General features: G+C 57.5%; 1 protein-coding gene across 1 annotated transcript in view; it reads left to right on the plus strand.

The window, feature by feature from the left end:
* The window catches only part of LOC102493296 (calcineurin-binding protein cabin-1), a 100,871-nt gene that overhangs the window by 67,815 nt on the left and 13,316 nt on the right, over window positions 1-19,740 (plus strand). Inside the window, exons 25-36 of the mRNA XM_006157182.3 lie at window positions 43-140; window positions 382-489; window positions 1,160-1,275; window positions 1,526-1,605; window positions 3,221-3,372; window positions 5,865-6,043; window positions 10,507-10,623; window positions 10,923-11,010; window positions 11,171-11,234; window positions 14,876-14,926; window positions 16,574-16,678; window positions 17,275-17,290. Coding sequence (XP_006157244.1) covers window positions 43-140; window positions 382-489; window positions 1,160-1,275; window positions 1,526-1,605; window positions 3,221-3,372; window positions 5,865-6,043; window positions 10,507-10,623; window positions 10,923-11,010; window positions 11,171-11,234; window positions 14,876-14,926; window positions 16,574-16,678; window positions 17,275-17,290 — 1,174 coding nt within the window. The remainder of the gene's footprint in view (window positions 1-42; window positions 141-381; window positions 490-1,159; window positions 1,276-1,525; window positions 1,606-3,220; window positions 3,373-5,864; window positions 6,044-10,506; window positions 10,624-10,922; window positions 11,011-11,170; window positions 11,235-14,875; window positions 14,927-16,573; window positions 16,679-17,274; window positions 17,291-19,740) is intronic.

Below are 19,740 nucleotides of genomic sequence, written 5' to 3' on the forward strand. Positions count from 1 at the left end.
CCACGCCGCTCCCCCCCCGTGTCCCTGCGCCACTCCCGGCAGGCCGGCCACTACCTGCACGAGGAGGCGGCCCGCTACCCCAAGAAGATCCACTACCACAACCCCCCCGAGCTGGCCATGGAGGCCCTGGAGGTGACCCCGTGCTGGCCCAGGGCGGGGGAGCAGGGCAGGGAAGGGGTGGGCCCTCCGTCCCCCTGGGGAGGGGGCACACGGTCCCAGTGACTCCTCTCCGACTGCTGGAAATGTCTGTGTCCGACCGCCGCGTGCAGTTACATTAAAGCAGCCTTTCCTGTCGCTGAGGGTCCTCCCATCCTTTCTGGGAGGGCGAGCATTTCGTTCTTACGTCTCAGCAGAAACCCTCTCTCCTGTGAGCACACACAGGTCTGAGCCTGGCCTCGATGGCGACAGTGCAGTGCAGCATGCCCCGGGCCCCGAGGCGCTCACCTGCAGCCTGGCAGGAGGGGCAGGCGCCGACGTGCTGGGGCGCAAGTGAGACAGGCCGACCCGCCAGGGCCCCAGACTGGGCCTGTACTTCCAGCTTAGCGGGGCCGAGCAGGGAGCAGCCTGCTCTGTTGACCCTGACTTTGGGGTCTCCTCGCTGCTGCTCAGCCCCACGTGGTCTCTCGCTGCTGCTCATAGCAGTCCTGGAGGAGGCCCCGTGGCCACAGCAGAAAGGACATGGACGGGGCCCAGCCGGGTCTCAGCGCCCCGAAGGCCTGCACCTGTCAGCATGGCCCTCTGTAAGCCTGCTGGCCACCCTGCCAGCCCACACGTGGCAAGCTTCCTCGAGTTCAGGCGGAATCTGCTCTAGTGTATCCCTTTGTCTGCCTTTGTGTGTTTTTTTTATTATTATTATAAAATTAACACATACTCTTTTTTTTTTTTTTTTTTTTTTTTTTGGTTTAAAAAAAAATCAGATTAAAACAACTCGGAAGTGTCCAAAAATACTAAACCTCCAGTGTTCCTAGTGCCCTTCCCCAGTGTGGGTATGCCCTGTGTGTCCAGAGTGCCCTGCTCACGTAGAGACACGCGGTCACGTTTTCTAAGGGTTTTGCAGCTTGCCTTTCCGTCGGACGAGAGGTGGTAGGTGTAACGGGCGTCCTCGTGCCCGGTCCGGTGCCCTGTCATTTGGGCCTTTGCTCTCTGCACCCTGTCTCAGTGGGGCCGGCCGCCCCCACTCCTGCCGTGACACAGGCAGTGTGCGTCCCCGCGCTTGTGTCAGTGCGCCCCTCCTGCGCGTTTCCCGGGGCCGAGGTCTGAAGGTGGACTTGCCTGGTCAGGTGCCGCGTTGATCCCCGGCATCTAGTCCCGAAAGGTTGGACTGGTTGGTGAGTGTGTGTGTGTTCTCCCTCAGCCGTGCTAGGACCTGGTTTGTAATGTTTGCTAAGCTTGTGAGCAAACGAAAACGTCTCGTTTTAAAGTATTTACTCTCTTAAAGCGATGTGTGCTGAGTTTCTAGCTGTTTTACACTCGCAGCCCCAGAGTCTGTCCTTCCCAACACTGTCCTTTCATGCTGTCCACCCAGGGCCACGTGTTTTGGAGCAACTCCACTTGATGGATGAGAAGCCCGAGGCCCAGACAGTTGGTGTGAATTGCACCATCACTGTCAGTGGACGGGAGCTAGGCCAGACCCCGTGGAGCCCAGGGCTGTCGCAGGCCCCTGGGCAGGGCCGAGCCTGTGCGCAGCAGGAGGGGTCCGGCCCTGGGCAAGACCATGGCAGCTCTGTTTTTCCTCCATGGTTTTTTGTTCCCCTTTGGTCTCTGGTGCTGTCTGATAGAATCAAGGAGCAGACAGGGTGATGGCCTCAGCATGTGCACCACCCTCCTGAGACACCCTGCACGGCTCGGAGGCCGCAGAGCTAATGTTCAGGGTGTTCCGTTCGGCATAGCTGATGTAGCCTTGTAAGTTTGAGTAGCCACTACACCTGTCTGTTGTGTGTTAAAGATGGCAGTTCTCAGACCAGCCTGTGGCCTGGTGATTAAGACAGCTGGATTCCACATGACAGACTATATGGTTTGAGTCCTGGACCCAGCAGCTTGAAAAACACACCCGGCATGTGTCCACATGCCCAAATCCTAAAGGAGGGAGCCATGGAGGCGAAGGGATTGTGGTACCATCCCCCACAGGGAATGCTGCCTGCTTTTCCCCTCCGTCTCTGTCTGTCTGTCTTCAGCAAGTCCACACACTCTCTGGCAAAAGAGGAAAAAAAAAGAAAAGACATTTCTCTGAAGGGTTTAGTCCTGCCCTGGTGACAGTTCCCCTCTGCTGTTGAGCCTGCCTTCAAGTCACCGTACCCACCGCTGGGTGTACGTCGCCAGCTGATCACACTGACCCCAAGTTTGGCCCCTCGGCGGGCTTGGCCTGGAGTGACTGGGCTGGCTTCTCTGGCTTCCACAGGAGTGCTGGAGGTGGGGGGATCCTGGCTGTGAGCCCCCTCTGTTCAGGATGCTCCTGAGAGGCGGCCCACTGGACTGGCAGGCGGTTCACCTGGAAGACAACTGCCTCTGGGCGAGCGAGGCCATTAGTCAGGACCTGGCTCCCATTGTACCCTCCACGGGGGAGCAGCAGGCGGGAGCCCCGTTACCCTCACACCTGGTAGGACGGTCAGGTCAGGCTGGGCTGCCCGTGGAGGAGCCCACCGCGTGGTGTGGCCTTTCCACGGGGGCCAGAGACAGGACAGACTGTGGTTGAACCGGCCCTGGGCTTTGGCAGATGAGGGGCCTCGGCTGCTTACCCCGCCTGCTTACAACCTGCGGCATGTCGGAGGTGGAGGATGGCACAGGGCCTGACAAATGCAGGGCGCCGCCTCGCTCACCCGCCTCACGCACGGGCAGAGGGCTGCGGTACAAAATCCAGCAGGGAGATGGAGGTGGGCTCTCCTTCTGTGGGTGCCAGGAGAGGGGCACAAGAGGGCGGGGACGCCATGGTGGGAGGTGGCACCCAGTGAGCAGAGCAGAGCAGCCATTACTGTCATCCCCAGCACCACGTACCTGGGCTCCTGGGTGAACGTCGATGCTGCAACGCTGAAAGTTGGTGTCCACTTTAATCTCCACACCATGTTTGGAATGAGTGAGTCTGCCTGGTTAAGAGCTAAGGCGAACAGGCAGTGTGTGAGGCCTCTTGCCCCAGTCAGGGACCGTTCCCGGTGTGGCAGGATGGCTGTGGAATGAGCCATGGCAGCCGGGAAGGCTGCTCACGCCAGAGGTGTTGTTCTCCTAGGTGTACTTCCGGCTCCACGCATCCATCCTCAAGCTCCTGGGGAAGCCCGATTCTGGGGTCGGTGCAGAGGTCCTGGTCAACTTTATGAAGGAGGCGGCAGAAGGACCCTTTGCCAGGGGCGAGGAGAAGAACACCCCCAAAGCTTCAGAAAAGTGAGTGGCATGCTTGCTGTGACCCTAGGGGCCTGTCCCTTTTGTGCCCCAGATGGCTCATTGACTGTGCATAGTGTTCCAAGGTTGCTCCTGAGCAAACCAACAGGCAGGCTCTGGGGCCTGTTTGAAAACTCCTAGTTGCTGGGCCAAGGTGTTTGTGTTGACTCTGAGAAGGAGAGTGCGTGGTCCCCAGTTCCCTCACGCTGGTGCCTCCCTGCTTTCCACAGCAAGTCCTGGGGAGAAACTGCTGCCCTTCCTGCCTCTCTGTGGGGGCACAGCTCTCTTCTGGGCAGAAACTGGTTTTCCTTTTGTAGATTCTTGCCCCTCGGTCCCTTGCCAGGGCCTCCCAAGGGTGAGGAACCTCTGAGGGTCTGGTCTGTGTCCATTCTCCCAAGAAGCAGCGATGGCTGTGAGAGGCATGGACTCGTCTTTCTTTCTTTCTTTTTTTATTTTAAGGAATGACTTACTTAGTTTTATTTATTATTGTTATTTTAAAATTTGCTATAGGTCACATGAGCTTGCCAGAGAAAGAGAAATAGAGAGGGGGAAAGTGAGAAAGCAAGCTGCCAGGTCTGGGATTCGAATCACAGTCAGCCATGTGGGAGTCCAGCACCCTAACCACCACACCACCTGCCTGCCCTGGCACAGGCTCCTCTTGCAGTGCCAGAGCCCGAGGAAGCTGGAGCCCAGGTGCAGTCCCTTTGGTGGGCCAGGACTGACCGCTAGTCTCCCCCTGGCTGTGAGGCATCTGGGGCCCAGACTTCTTTCCCTCTGGTGTCCACACCCTGTTGCTTCAGCTCAGCTCACCCTCTCTCTGGAGCTCTGAGAGGGCACGTGCCGGCATCATGAACACCAGACAGCCCCGCACCCTGTTGTGCACCCTCACCCATGCCGGGGAGCAGAGCCCGGCTCCCTGCAGTGTCCCTCAGCTGATGGGAGCACATTGCAGGTCACCCAGTGGGCACAGTGTGTGCATGAGTTACAGGTCTGTACTTTGTAGTCACGAAGGACCCCCCCCCGTACAGAGAAGCTGCCTTTCATTGTGTTTTAAATTTGTTTAATTATACAAATAATAGATGAGTACATTGTAGGTACAGACAATGCAGGCAGTGTGTAGACATAGATTAAGATATGACATTTCCCCTCCTGCCCAGAGGGGGCGACTCTTGACAGTTTCATTCTCAAATCACTTTTCGTGCATTTAGACACACATTTCTGTGTACACGTACACTGGCAGGTTTCTTTCTTCTTTTTAAATTAGGGCTTGTGTATTTCTTCTGAGAAACAGACAAGACAACAGTCCCAACGAGGTGTTCACACTGTGATCCACCCCTCTTCTCAGCCAGTCCTGACCGCTTATGTTATAAACATAAACTATTGGGACCAGTGGTTGGTGTAATGGCTATGTCTCTGGACTCCCATGTAGTCGACCGCGGTTTGAGTCCCGGACCCGGTGGCTTCAACTCATGCCGGGCGCGTGTGCATGCGTGCCCAAGATCCCAAGAGGAGACTGGAGGAGAAGGGATTGCGACGTGGCCATCCTCCCTGGGGGGTGATTTCTCGCTTTCTGTCTGTCTCTCTCTGTCTGGCGAGTGCATGCACCCTGTAGCAAAAACCTCTCTAAAAATAAATAAATAAATACATAAATAAATAAATAAAATTTAAAAATATAAAAATGAACTATTGACGTGCTATTCCACAGTCTAGCCTTATAGCTTACTAGTTAAGGGAGCGGGATCCCACATGGACAGCCACAGTTTGAATCCTGGCCCTGGCAGCTTGAGAAACGTCAGGCACATGTGTGTGCATGTCCAAAAGCTAGACAGGTTAGAGAAATGGAGGGAAAAGAGCGTGGTGTGACCGTACCCCCTGCGGGTGCCTTCCCCTTCTCTCCCGCTGTCTCTGTACTCTCTGGCAGCGCAGACTGAAGTGCTGTTCTAGAGTTTGCCTTTCTCCACTGGTGGTGGGTGTGGGACTCAGTCCTCGGAGATTGCACCCGCTCAGCCCGTGCTTCCTCACAGCTGCGGTAGCTCACAGATGTGTTGCTGTGTTTCATGGACCCGTCTGCCTGACACGCGTGTCGCCCACTCCCGGGCTTAGCCGTGCTGTAGCACACGTCCTTGGGCTGTGTTGTGAGGTGCAGTAAATCTGGTGTGTTTCTGTGTGACCATGTGTCAGACCGTCACACGGAGGTACTGATCGAGCTGGAGCTGCCGAGCTGCTTCTGAGAGAGGCTGGTCACTTCCCCTAAGGGCCTCCCAGAGCCCAAGGCCACAGACGCTGGCGGTGTCGGCCAGGAAGACTGGGCAGTGTGCAGTTAGAAGCTGAACCCCCTGGGCTCTGTGGGGCACTTCCTCTCAGGCTCTGAAACACCAGCAAAGTGGGCTGGGTGCCACTGGAGGTGCCCCGACCTAAGGACCTGGCCCGCATCGGCACAAGTCCGTTTCGGTAGAACAGGAGACCTGACCCTGGCTCCAACTCTGTCTTCACAGGGAGAAGGCCTGCCTGGTGGATGAGGACTCCCACTCTTCAGCTGGGACACTGCCGGGCCCCGGAGCCTCCCTCCCCTCCTCCTCTGGCCCAGGTCTGACATCCCCACCTTACACAGCCACTCCGATTGACCACGATTACGTCAAATGTAAAAAACCCCACCAGCAGGCGACGCCGGACGGTACAGTCCCTGTTCTCCCTCCTGCCAGCCCAGGGCGGCACGCCAATCACGGGGAGGGTGCTCGGCGACTTTGTTTTGTCGCTTTGTTTCGGTGAGGGGGGTGCTGGGTCTGGGTGACACGGGCAATGTTGCGGCTGCTCATTAATCTCATGGCCTCACGGTGATTCTCGTGCTTCCAAGACATGCTCAGGGTCGCCACCTGCCAGCCCGCCCATCTGGGAGCCGGGGAGGGCCAGGCCGGGCCTAGGTGCCCAGCCACTCTGAGCCTGCATTTTCCCACCCGCAAAATGGGGGCGCTGGCGTCTACTTTGAGGGGCAGTTAGGAGACCGTGGGCCACCCGGAGTGGCTCGTGGCGTAGTCAGCTCCGCGATGCCCACGTCGTCAGCCATGGGAAGGCAGTGACTAGTGCTCAGTCTGCCACTCCTGGGAATCCAGTGGTCTGGATGGGGCTCACCTGGGACGGGGTGCGAGGCTGTCCCATGTGGGCGGGGACAGGTGGCGACTGTTCAGCCTCATTCCTTACTAACACCCGGAGGCTTGCATGCTGGCCTGCAGCTCAGTATCTTCCTGTCCTTACCCTCCCAGGGGCCCAGGGGCAGGCTGGTAGCAAGGTGCTTGCCGGGAGAAGCCAAGTGGGTGGACGTGGACGGCCATCACAGAGGAGCCCTGCTTGTGGCAGTGCTGACAGAGACCTGGGTCCTCACCCGCATGTCGCTCATCTCATCTGGGCTGTGGGGAATCAGGCCTTGCTCTGCCTTCCCTGGAGTGCTGGGACGTCCCTAGGTGGGTGGGATCGTCCCCAGATCTGTGCCTTATACCAAGTGGCTCCTCATGGCAAGACGGGCCCTCTGGTGCGCCGTGGCAGCCTTGAATTTGAGGCCCAGCGTAGGGCGGACGGAAGGAGCTGGGCCTGCCCTGTGCACTGGCCTCTGCCTCAGCTTCCTGAGCCGTGCGGGCAGGGCTGGGTTCAGGGGGGCACTGGGGAGTCTGAGGGGCGGCCAGCGCTCGGCTGCTCTGGGCTTGGAATTCGGTGAGCTGAGAGGACAGGAGACTTGCCCGCCCCCTCCTGGCTTTGGACCTGCGACCTGCGTGTTGAGAGAGAGGCTGAGGGTCTGAGTGTGTGTGCCGTGTGCCTCCGACACCTCCCAACGGGGTTGAGTCACTGTCCCCGTCCAGCCTTGGCACCTCCCTGTAGGTCCCAGAGTGCTGGGCAGAGACGGGAGGGGCTGACTCTTCCACTCCTGCTCCTTCACTTCTGCACACACTCCCAGGGAGGTCCTCGCTCGCCACCTGCCTAACTGAAATGCACCGAGACCGCCCTGTCCCCAGCCTGTTACTCTTGAGACAGTGAGAAAACACATTAGCAGCAAATCCCTGCCCTGGGGATTAGCTTCCGCCAGGTTCTTCCTGTGGGATTGCACCATGCCATCGTTTCCCGGAGAGACGGCTGCCTTCAGGGCGTCCACATGCTTCGTGGCCCCGCTCGTGCACCCCAGAGGTGGGAGCAGCAGCCTCCCTCCCCAGGCCTGCAGGCTCCCTCGAGCCCTGGTACAGATGCCACCAAGCCTGGCTATCTGGTCCGCAGAGCTGGGCATGCCTGCAGAGCAGGGAGCGGGGAGGCGGGCCTGGCTCAGGAGGAGGTGCGGCTGTCCCATGCTGGCCCCTGCGTGTGCCTGGAGCTGTGGGGGAGCCAGGCAGGGTGCTCAGGGTGGCCCTGGGCACCAACGTAATAGTCACTTGCTGCTCTAGAAGTCTGAAGAGAGGGCCATACAAATAAGCTCGTGTCGGGAACCAGCAGTTCCGTAATGGCTATGTTGCTGGACTCCCACGTAGTTGACCACGGTTCGCGTCCCGGACCCGGTGGGTTAAAACTCATGCCGGGCGCGTGTGCGGGCATGCCCAAGATCCCGAGAGGAGAATGGAGGAGAAGGGATTGCAGCGTGACCATCCCCCCTGGGGGGTGATTTCTCGCTTTCTGTCTCTCTGTCTCTCTCTGTCTGTTTGGCGAGCGCACGCACCCTATAGCAAAAACCTCTCCAAAAAAAAAAAAAAACCAACAAATAAGCTCGTGTCATTTCAATGGCATATTTTGGAATACTTGTAAAAACATTTTTGTCAAAGTGATTTCTGTCAATGCAGTGGAGCCACTGGGGTCCCATGGCCCACCTCTGCCCAGCTGTAGCCTTGGTGCACAGGGAAGGCACGCAGTGGCCGTGTTGTGTGCTCTGCCCAGGCCGGGCCACACAGCGTCTCCCCTCGGAGCAGCAGTGTCGCCATGTGAGGACGGCCCTCAATAGCCGTGGTCCGATGAGGCATGTGTGGCCCTTTCAGCAGCTGCACTAGTCCCTAGGGAAAGGTGCAGGCCCAGGTGGGAGCAGCAGATTGCTGTCAGGTCTGCTGGTGGCCTCAGGGCCACACCACCCACCCGTCCTCCTGCTTCCTGACCGACCCTGGGAGGAGAGCCATGGCCCACACTTGCCACTCAGCTTGAGGAAGGCCCCACAGGGGAGCCATCCTGCTGCAAGGAGGCTGGTCGGTGAGGCCAGACCGGACAGAGCAGGCCTGGGGCTCAGCACCTGTGGACAAGGGCTGCACTCCTGAGCCTCGGTCTCCTCAGCCATAGGACGGGGGAACGGAGGGCGTGCGTGTCATAGCCCTCCGAGATGCAGTTCTCAGGTCCTCAGCGGAGCTGCGACAGCAACAGGCAGCACTGCGCAGGGGTGGGGCCTGGGCTCCCGGGCCACTTCTGTGTGCACCCCAGGTGCTGTGGCCTCATGAGAGGGCCAGGCAGTGTCCTCGGAAGCAGCAGCCGTGTGTGGGCCAGGCGTGGGGCTGTCAGGGGCCTGGTCTGCCACCCCACGGAGCCTGTCACGGCCTAGTTAACGTGCCACAGGGGGAGAGGGAGGCATCAGGACTTCCCTTGCAGGTGGCCGGGTGACCCCATGTTAGAGCCGCCCGCCACCATCAGTGCACTCTGATTCAGGCTGGAAATCAGCCGGGTCGGTCCCGATGTGGTGCACCAGCTGGAGCACAGCCCCGGGTGCAGGTAGGTGGCTCGGCCCGGGCACGGGCCGCTTCCGGTCCCTCTGCCCGCCTGCCCCGCCCCTCGAGTGTTGCAGCTGTGTGGGAAGTTCCTGCAGCCAGCCCACCATGATGCTGACGCTCCTTCAAAACCAGTCCCTCTGGCTTCTCTGAGGCGGCGTCACAGCCAGGTGTCCAAGCCAGCCCTTCTCGGGGTTGCTGGGAGGGCTCCCCTGCAGACCTGAGGAGGGGCTCTTTGGCTAGGCCGAGAGAGAGCACCAGAGGGGAACAGCCAAGTCGCAGGCTGGTCTTCAAGCTTCCTGGCCAGAAGACAGTGTGCTGTGACAGCATGTGTGACCTGCACGGGGTCCCGGGTGACTGCCATCACGCTCGCTCACACAGAGCATCAGGAGTTCTGGACGGACGCCCTACTCCCCCCTCAGTGGTGTGTGTGTGTGTGTGTGTGTGTGTGTGTGTGGGCATGCGTGAGTACCTGGGCCCCACCCTGCAGTGCTGTGCTGGCCCAGGGCGGGAGCCTGCCCGGCAGTAGTGTCTCTGTCCTCACAGCCACCGTGCAGGGCTCACTATGTTCTTGTTCCCTGAGCGGAAGCCGAGCCAGGCGGGCAGATGCTTGGGTAAGGCTGTCCACTGGTTGGGGCTCTGTCTCCCCTCAGGGCCAGGGCGAGGCTAACACTGGGAAGCCCCAGTGCCAGCTGACCCGGCAGAGCGCGTCTGTGTGTCCTCGTCCTCGCTGCGTGTCAGTGGGGTCCAGGGAGCAGGGCTAATACGGGCTGGTCCGGCACTTGGCCTGACTCAGCCGGCTCGTGGGCTGTGTCAGCAGAGGCTCTGCTGGGCCGAGTAAGACCCTCACCTCTGCTTTCATGCTGCATGTCACCTGAGAATGCCACAGCCAAGGAGGGACTCAGAGGTAAAGACCTTGCCCCTGGTCAGTCTGGGGCTGAGCCTTCTGTAGGGTTCTTTGGCTGGCTGGTGGCGGTGCCTGTCCAGGTGCAGGGACAGCCCTAGTCCCTGCAGCAGGCGCTCAGCAGAGAGGCAGGTGTGAGTCGGCAGTTACACAGCGGTGGGTTGGGGTGTGACCAAAGCCAGCACCTGGCCTGGGCTCCTGGTGGGGCAGGAGGCCTTCCCGAGGAGATGAAGCTTAGCCTAAACTGTGGGGTCAGCCGAGGGGGCCTTGGAGCCTGCTGTGCACAGTGGCAGGTGGTGCCCGCTGTCCCCACTGCTGTGTGAGCAGGCTGCCCTGACTCCCAGGTAGGATGGGGGCCTGCCCGGGGAGCCCGGGGTGCCAGTGGCCATCCATCCTCACCCACCATGCCGTCACCGTGTGTGTCGTGTGCTGTCTGTGCCCATCCTCGCCTCTCCGCCCCACGCTGCCTCCAGCATTGCCCGTGCTGCCCTAACCCTCCCACACTCTGTTCTCCAGGCTTTGTCTTTCTGCTTGCACCTGTCACGGCTCGCTTCAGGGACAGCACGGACCGCATGCTCGGCCCTCAGTCCGGCCGCTGCTTCCCCTGCGACCAGGAGCGTCTCGTGTCCGCTGGTCCTGTGGTCTGAAGAGTGTGTGTTTGATGTGCTCGGCTTCTGCCCACGGCCCGTCCTCCCAGTTCCGGCCGGATGCAGAGGCAGCGGTGGCCTCTCCCTGCCGCCCGCCGCCCACCCGGCAGGTGGCTCGGTCCTGTGTTTCCATTGCTTTGCTCTTTCTTGCTTTAAAAAAATAACAAAGGCAACAGACTCTGAGATACCAAATTATCTTTACACGGACAAAAGTGTGAAAACGCAGATTGTGCCCAGGAGAAACGCTCTCAGGGGGGCCCCGTGTCTGCAGTCCCCCGCGACCAGGCTGCACAGGCGGGGGCTGCCAGTGGGCCCTGACGGACAGGCCCGGCCTGCTCTCCGCCCTGTGGGCTCCCTTTCCCAGCCAGGGCAGGTGAGTTTCTGGTGGGAACGTGTGTTCCTGTGAGCAGGACTCAGTGTGGGAGAGACTTGAGTGGTGTCAGGCCGGCCTGCTGGCTCCCTCGGGCAGGGGCACTGGGGAGGCTGTGAGGACAGCCTCTGTTCCCCTGCTCTCACTCTCCACCTTTTTGAAGCTGTAGCTGGTTCGTGGCATTTATTGTCTACTGTGTGCCCGGCATGGCACGGGGGAAAGACAAGGTGAGGGCCCCGAGTCCTTACTGCCAGGTTGGATCTGTGAATTCCTATGTGGTGTCTTGGGACAGTGGTTGGTACCATGAAGGAGTGTTCTGGGCTGGCAGAGGGGAGCAAGCTGTGGCATTTGGCAGGTTGGGAGGACTTCCTGGAGGAGGCAGGCTTCCAGAGAGGCATACAAGGCCATTTCCCATGAGAGATAGTGAGGCCAAAGACATGAGCTTGGAGAGTCCCTGTGGCAACATTTAAATACTGAGGTGACTGGGGTGAGTGAGAAAGAGACTTTGTGGGGATAGAACTAGGGAAAACAGCTGCACCGAAAGAGTGGGGCTTTTCCTGTGGGCAGCAGGGAGGGTAACGAGGTCACACCCCTCCATGTGGGTGCTAAGTCGGGGGTCCTCCCTGTCATCCTCTGTCTGAGCAGCCTTCCCGTCCAGCTGTCCAGGTGGCTATGGGGCACCGGCCTCCTGGCCAGCGGAGCTCTTATTCTTTCCCCAGCCTTTGTGTTAAGAGGGCGCTGCCTACTGCCTTTGGTCACGAGGAGGTTCAAAGGCTCCCGAGGCCTTCCCAGTCCGTGCCTTCCCTGCCAGGGAGCGGTGCACCACGAGGCTGTCTTGTACTCTCTGAGTGTCAGGTTCCCGCGGGGCCTGGCATCGCTCACTCAGCACTGGCCCACGAGCCCTGGCTGCACCGTAATGCCCTCTTGCCCGCCTGCCTCCCATGGCTCTGCCTCCTCCTTGGGGCCCCGGGTTTCCAGGATCTCTTCTCTCAGGCATCTGCCCAAGTGTCCTCAGGGCCAGCCCTGCTCTTGCGGACGTGGGTTTCTGTCCCTGGTCAGCAGGGACCAACTAGGGCAGATTTTTGTCCAGTTGAAATATTTTTCAAAATGATTCTAGCAAAGTTTGTGGTTCTTAGAAAAAATGTATATTCTTTCATTTAAAAAAAAATTGTTAGAGGGCATGTTTACTCACTGGCGAGAGACAGAGAGAAAGAGATAGTGAGAAATCACCCCCCAGTGAGGTGGCCATGCCACCGTCCCTTCTCTTCCATTCTCCTCACAGGGTTGGGCAGGCATGCATGCCCTGATGCCTGGCGTGATTTTCAGACGACTGGATCCAGGGCTCGAATTGCACTTGGCCGTGGGATCTAGTCGCCTTAATCACCATGCCATCTACTGGTCCAGAAACCTGTATTTTCTCTTTTTTAAGAGAGATTTTAGCTATAGGGCATGTGCGTTCACCAGAGAGGTAGACAGAGGTAGAGAAAGTGAGAATTTGCCCTCCCAGGGGGGGAGTGGCCATGCTGCAATCCCTTCTCCTCCGTTCTCCTCTGGATTTTGGACATGCATACCCATGTGCCCACCTGAGTTTTAAGCTGCTGAGTCTGGGACTCGAACTGTGTTCGACCATGTGGGAGTCCAGTGACATGGCCATTACGCCATCTGCTGGCCCCAGAAACACATTTTCTAGTTGGCAGGACATCCGTGCGCTCCTCGGGGGTCACAGTCGGCACCCCTGCAGGGTTTGGTGGCACTGCTGTGCATCTCGGCCCTCTGCCTCTCCCAGCCTGAGCCCGCCGACGGGGTAAACGGCCGTGAGCTGCTGCTTCTCCTCCTGCTGGGCGAGTGGGCATGCACTCCCGGGGACAGCATTGCACCTGAGCCCGGCATTCGGGCAGGTCTGGGAGTCCCATGGCGTCCGAGGTCTGAGCTGGGTCACACCTGAGCGTAGAAACCTCGAAACATGGAGTCTGTTCTCGCCTAGGAGGACGGCCGCCTGTCACCGAGCCACGTCCTTCCCCTGTGCATCGCCAGCTCTCATTCCTTTGCAGGCGGCCCTCCCCAGGAGGAGAGGGTGCCGGGGCTCGGAGGCAGGCGGTTTACTCGCAGTTGGCTAGCAGGTGCGCGTCCCCCGCAGGATTCCGAGAAGGAAGGGAAGGCTGGAGTGGCCCAGATGCATCCGTGCGAAATGTTCCCGTGATTAACAGTAAGAGAATCAAATATTTATAATCTTGCCACAATATTAATTAGTACGAGCAGGTTTTATGTGGGCAGATTTTTAAAAGCACATTCTGAAAGGAAGAGCAGGGCTGGCCTGTCGCCTGCTCGCTAGTTCCAGTCTTCTTCCCTTTTGGCCTCCAGGCGACCCCTTACAGAAGTCCACTGTCAGGGCCTGACGCTCAGGCTGGATGACTGGCCTGGAGCGCTCCCTGGTGTGTGGGGGGTCCCATTCAGGGTGCCCGTTAACCTGGAAGGGCCTCCCCACCCGGCCCCGCTGTGTCGAAGAGGCTGTCTGTCTGTCCCTTGCTCTACCTTAGGACCAAGGGGCCTGGAAAATCTCCACCCAGGCCCTTATACAGAGTCTCCAGGTGGCAGCTGGAGTAGGGTGACAGCTGGTGCTCCTTGTCTCTGCCTTCCTCCATCTGGCTGTCCCCTGCCAGGCCAGGCAGACCAGGGGGCTTCTGCCACCTGGTTTGACCACCTTTGCCTGCAGCGTCAGCAGACCCACCCAGTCCTCTGAGTGCTCGGACAGGCCGTTAGCACACACGGTTGTGTCGACCCGTTCGGACCCTTGGCCACAGGATCCCAGAGGAGGAATGCGACATCCCGTAACAGATTCATGGAGGAGGTGGGACTGGAGCCAGGCCTGGAGGCTCAGCTCCCTGCCAGCTGGAAGCTGTGACAGAGTCCCCTCCACACACCCACGCACTCCCCGCGTCCCTTTTACCAGTGTGCGTTGGCAGCATGAGGGCTGTGCGTGGTGGTGCCAGGCTGAGCACAGGTGTCCAGGAGGCAGGCAGAAGGCTGGTCCTTGCCCAGAGACACGTGACTGATGAGGTGGGGAGGGGTCCGAACCCACAGGAGCCTTGCCCCTACTCCCAGAAGTCTCCCCACTCCTGGCCTGCTCAGGGTGCACTGGCTCTTCATTGGCTGTTCCCTTGATGACCTGAGAGGTGACCGTGCAGAGGGGCCTGCTGGGAGTGGGAGGAAGACAGCAGTCGGTAGCACCTCTCCTGCTTCTCCTGCCCACGACACCACCTCCAGGCAGCCTCCAGGGTCTGAGGCTGTCCTCGTACCCTCTAGGACAAGGACCCCTTATCCTTCCTGCCTCATCTCACCCAGCACCTGGGCTGTCCCATCTACGGCAGCCCAGCGAGTGGCAGGGAGAGTGTCCTTGTCACACGCTCTGTGATGCTCCTGCCGAACTCGCCCACTCCTCCAGCTAATCCTCTGTGGCCTCCCTGAGGCCCTTGCTCAGCCGGTCAGAGGTCCGATTCCCCAAGGAAGACAGAGCCATCTTTATGAATGTTTTCATTCCTCTCTTTGACCCTGTTGATGCAAAAGAAATGAAACTCGTTTTCCTTTTGATCTGAGTGGCTTCTTGGTGTGAAATTTGGGGTGGCTTCTTAGTATTTAAAATTGGGATAATTTTAAATAGACTTGTTCCAAGCCTTTCAGGCATACGGGACTAGGCAGGAGCAGGGGAAAACTGGTCCCTGGGCCTTGAGACCCCCATGGGAGGCATTTGAAGAGCTATACTTGTCCTCTCTCCCATGCATGCAGAGGGTCCCCATGCCCCTTCTGTGGTCACAACCTCAGGGATGACCGGGGCCCTCAGCAGGCACCTCCCCTCCTCCTGTCCTCATAGACCAGCTCGGCACCAGCTCTGCCCCCGCAGCCCCTCAGCACTGACCTGCAGGTGGCGCCCTAGGACTGCGGTGCCTCCCTGAGGGCCACATAGGTTCTGTGGCTACCCCTGGGATAAGGGCTTATCCGGAAATCGCCAGTGTCTTCCCTCTGCTCAGCGTGGGGCAGGGGTCACCCATTCTGGGTTCTCATGCGTGTGTCTCAGGCTCAAAGGAGGACCTTGGCGAGCACAGCGGGTAGTCCTCCCTGCAGGGCCCCGGGCTTGCGCCTCCCGCTCCTCTGCTGTGCGTGCCTTGTTAAAGAGACCAGGGCTGGTCCTTGCTGCCGGGGAGCAGGAGCCCCCCGAGTGCTCCGGTCATCCTCTCTTGCCCACTGTTCCCGGCACACACCTGGAGGATAGCGCTTCCCGTACACCGCAGCATCAGAGGGACAGCAGCACGCAGCGAGGACACCTGCATGTCCCATGTCCCAGGGCAGTCCTCGTCTCGCAGCCATAGCAGCTGCGAGTCCACCAACGCGGCGACTGCTTTAGGCCCGAGCCCAGGGGCTTGTGAGCTGGTGAGCTCATGGGGCACGTGCCGGTTGGCGCAATCGTCCTGGCTAGGCTCGTTTCAGAGGGCTGCCCAGCCGTGCAGTGACTTCAGCTTTCTCATGCAGGCTGCAGCGCAGGCCTGACTTCCGGGGGACTCAGGCTGTGGGGCTGCAGTCTGCCGTCTTAGACGCCTGAGGCCTCACGAGCACTGCCTGAGCATCAGTGCTGTCTGTGAGGGCCTGAGCGAACGCTGCAGGCCAGGCACGAGGCTTGGTCTGGGGGATCCCGTGTGTGTGCCCAGGGCAGACACAGGTAGGCAGGCTGTGAGAGTCATGCTAAAAGCATGAAGTGAGGGCCTAGAGCAACAAAACCGCTGGGACAAGGACACGCAGCCCCTGTGTGGCAGACCTGGGATTGGCTTGTAGGTCTAGGACCCTGAGCCCTGAGCCTCTGCAGGGACCACGTGTGGCCTCTAGCTAAGGGCCTCCATTGCCAGCCATCTTTTCCACACGAATAGCAAATGGGCTGCCCATTGTCTGGGGGAGAAGTGAGCCCTTACACTTGGGACTCGGGCGGGGGCTACTGAGGGCTGCAGGCCCACCCGCCACCCCGTTTCATCGCTCATGGAGCCTTGGGGTCTGGCCTTGCAGGTCAGTGACCAGCCCTTCACCCCGAGGCAGAGGGTCCATTGAGGCCCCTGCTCCCCTGCTCACGCACACCCCAGGTTCCTGCTTCCTCTTCTCGCAGCTCAGCTGATACCGTGACCCAGCAGTTACTGGGCAGTGGCTACTGTGAAGGCAGCTCTGAGCGATGGGTTGTGGCAGGCGTTCCTGGGCGGCCGACAGAGTCACTGTCCTCAAGCCCTGGTGTGTGATGAACCATGGGCAAAGGGGCCAGAGCCGGGGGCAGGCTTTGGAGCCCAGGCCTGCTTCTCAGTGCTCCCCGGTGCGGGCCAGCCCGCTTGGACAGTCCTGCCATGCCAGTGTCCGGGAAGTGGTTACTACCCCACTGAGGCCGGGCTGCTGAGGTATTGGCCCCGTTGTGCCCATTCAGAGCTAAGTCCGGAATGGCAGATTTGAGACACCGAAGATCAGACATGCCCAGGTTCTCTGAAGTAACCAGACTGATAGCCGAACTGGCATTCCGTGAACCCTTGCCGTGTGGCAGGCCCTGCCCAAGCCCTTCCTGCCGATTAACCTGCTTAATCCTCATAACGGCTCTGTGAAGTGGGCACTTGTGCTGCCACAGCCTTCCATACGAGGAAGCGGAAGGGTAAGTCGTGTTGGCATTTGCACAGGCTCTCAGAGCTGCCGAGTGACAGAGGAGGATTTCAGCCGTGAGGCCTGGCTCTTCCAGAGTCGAGGCTTTCAAGTGCGTGGAAACGGCTTTCTGTTCCGTGGCAAGACTGCTCACCAAGCAGTTCCTGCCTGCCTCCCGGTGGGTCCCGAGCGGTTGCTTAGCAGATGCTGCCACATCACCCATTACCTGGTTTTTAAAGTAGCTGAGGAGAGAGCTGGAGGGCCCCGAGGGACTGTGCCTGCTCTTCTCCCTGTGTCCACAGAAGCCAGGGTGGCGTGGATCTCTGAGAGGAGGTGACTGCAGTGTCTCTGCGGGAAGGACCTTACGTGCCAGTTATATACCTAGCGAGCGGCTCAAGGGGAACTTGCACATAACTCTCTCGATTCTTAGTTCATTGAGCTTTACTTGCAGATACACAGAATCCAAGATAAAATGTAGTCTTATTTCTAATCATTCTAGTCTCTTACAGTTTATCATTCGATTAATCTCTTTCAAAAATGTAGTTGTTGCCTTAAGATAAACAGAATACATTCCTCTTAGTCCGTTTTTGACATCGCTGTTGTTAACAGAAATGCCGGAGGCTGGGTAATTTATGAAGACGATAGACATTTAGTCACAAAACTCACAGTTCAGTCCTGGGGAGTCCAAGGGCCTCACAGAATGGCAGAGGGCAGAACTCTTAGCACAGCGTGTTCTTCGTCCATGGGACTCACTCCGCTGTTCTGGCCTCCTTCCCTCTGGTTCGAAAGCCACCAGCGCTCCATTAGGGAGCCCCCGCCCTAATGACTTCATTGCACGTAAAGGCCCAACCTTTCAACACCATTATAAAAAAAATTCAATTTTCACCCCCTTAATCCTATTACAGCGTCTGAACATATGAATGTGGTGGGGACATACTCGAACTAAAGCGACATCTCTAATTACAGCCTGCATCCGAATGTTTCTGTGCAGACAGGGTAAGGGCCCGTCTTTGTACTCTCTCTCATGGCTTTTCTTTCTTTTTTTGGGGGACAGGTTTTTGCCATAGGGCGCGTGCACTCGCCAGACAGAGAGAGACAGAGAGATAGAAAGCGAGATCACCCCCTGGAGGGATGGCCACGCCGCAATCCCTTCTCCATTCTCCTCTCGGGATCTTGGGCACGCACACGCACCCGGCGTGAGTTTAAGCCACCGGGTCCGGGACGCAAACCGCAGTCGACTTACCTAGGAGTCCAGCTACATAGCCATTATGCCAACTGCTGGTCCCATTCTTTTATATGTGCTACCAGCCCAAAATACCTTGCTGCTATTTTTGCTTCAAAAAATAGTCAGTAGGGCCAGCCCCAGGGCCTCGTGGTTAAGGTGTCTGGATCCCACGCTGCCAGCCACACAGTTCACGTCATGGATCCAGCAGCCTGAAAAACACTTGGATGCGTGTGCAATGCACGTCCAGAGAAATGATGGGGGAGCGGAGGAGAAGGGATTGTGGTGTGACCAGGCCCCACAGAAGAGTTAAGTCTCGCTTTCTCTCTCTCTCTCTCTCTCTCTGGCAAGTCTATGTGTCCTCTGGCAAAGAAATGAAGAAAAGAGAGAAAGGAAAAAAAAGAAGAGTAGCCAGTGATAGTTTAGAAAAATTGAAAATAAGAAAATGAATGTCAGGGACCAGGAGTTAGCATAATGGCTATGTCACTGGACTCCCACGTAGTCGACTGCAGTTCCAGTCCCAGACCCGGTGGCTTAAACTCAGGCCGGCGCGTGTGCGTGCGTGCCCAAGATCCCGAGAGGAGAAAAGGGGAGAAGGGATTGTGGCGTGGCCATCCCCTAGGGGGTGATTTCTCGCTTTCTATCTCTCTGTCTCTGTCTTTCTGGTGAGCGCATGCGCCTTAGAGCAAAAACCTCTCCAAAAAAAAAAAGAAAACGAAATGTCACATTTACTATTACTTTAGCTATGTCCAGGGGACCTCATTTTTTTGGTATAAGTCCATGTTTCTGTCTGCTTTGATACTCATTTGACCTTGAAAACTGCCTGTAACATTTCTTGTAACGCAGATCTGCAGGTAATGAACCCTGTCAGCTTTTTTCTTTCTTTCTGAGAAAAGCCTTTATTTCTCCTACATTTTTTTGAGATTTTTACTGAGAATAGAATTCTGAGTTAACTTTTTTTTCTTTCAACATTTTAAAGATATTGTCCAGCTTGCATAGATTCTGATGAAAAGTCTGTTGTCATTCATTTAAAAAAAATTATTTTATTGGGACCAACAGTTAGCGTAATGGCTATGTCGCTGGACTCCCACGTAGTCGACCGCGGGTCAAGTCCCGACCTGGTGGCTTAAACTCACGCCGGGCACGTGTGCATGCGTGCCCAAGATCCCGAGAGGAGAATGGAGGAGAAGGGATTGCGGCGTGGCCCTCCCCTCTGGGGGGTGATTTCTCGCTTTCTATCTCTCTGTCTCTCTGGCAAGCGCACACGCCCTATAGCAAAAACCTCTCCAAAAAAAAAAATTATTGAACTTGATTTTATTTATTTATTTAAATTTGACCAGAGTGAGAGAGAGAGAGAGGGAAAGTGAGAAAGCAAACTGCCAGGTCTGGGATTCGAACTGCAGTCAGCCATGTAGGAGTCCAGCACCCTTATGTACCATGTCACCTGCTGGCCTCATAATTCTTAACTTTGTTCCTTTATATGTGATGTGTCTTTCTCTAACTGACTTCAGTATTTTCTCTGTACCATTGGTTTTCAGCAGTTTGAATACGATGCATTTAGGTATAGTAGTTTTAATGTCTTTAAATGTGGGGGTCTTTTTCCTGCTTGGTGTTTTATGAGTCACATTAATCTTGTAGTAAACAAAATACACCTTTAATTATTCACGGTCTGCTTTGAAGTGGTAGATTAATCACATTTAATGTGATTGTAAATTCCCCCTCAGGTAGTTCCAACATCTGGGTCATCTCCCAGTCTGGTTCTTTTGATTGTTTTGTCTCTTGAAAATGCTTTTTTCCCCCCTTCTTTTTTTTTTTTTTTTAAAATTTTTTTTTCCCCCCTTTTTTTTTTTTTT

The sequence above is a fragment of the Tupaia chinensis genome, unplaced genomic scaffold (assembly GCF_000334495.1).
Source record: "Tupaia chinensis unplaced genomic scaffold, TupChi_1.0 Scaffold000531_1, whole genome shotgun sequence".
Classification (NCBI taxonomy): domain Eukaryota; kingdom Metazoa; phylum Chordata; class Mammalia; order Scandentia; family Tupaiidae; genus Tupaia; species Tupaia belangeri.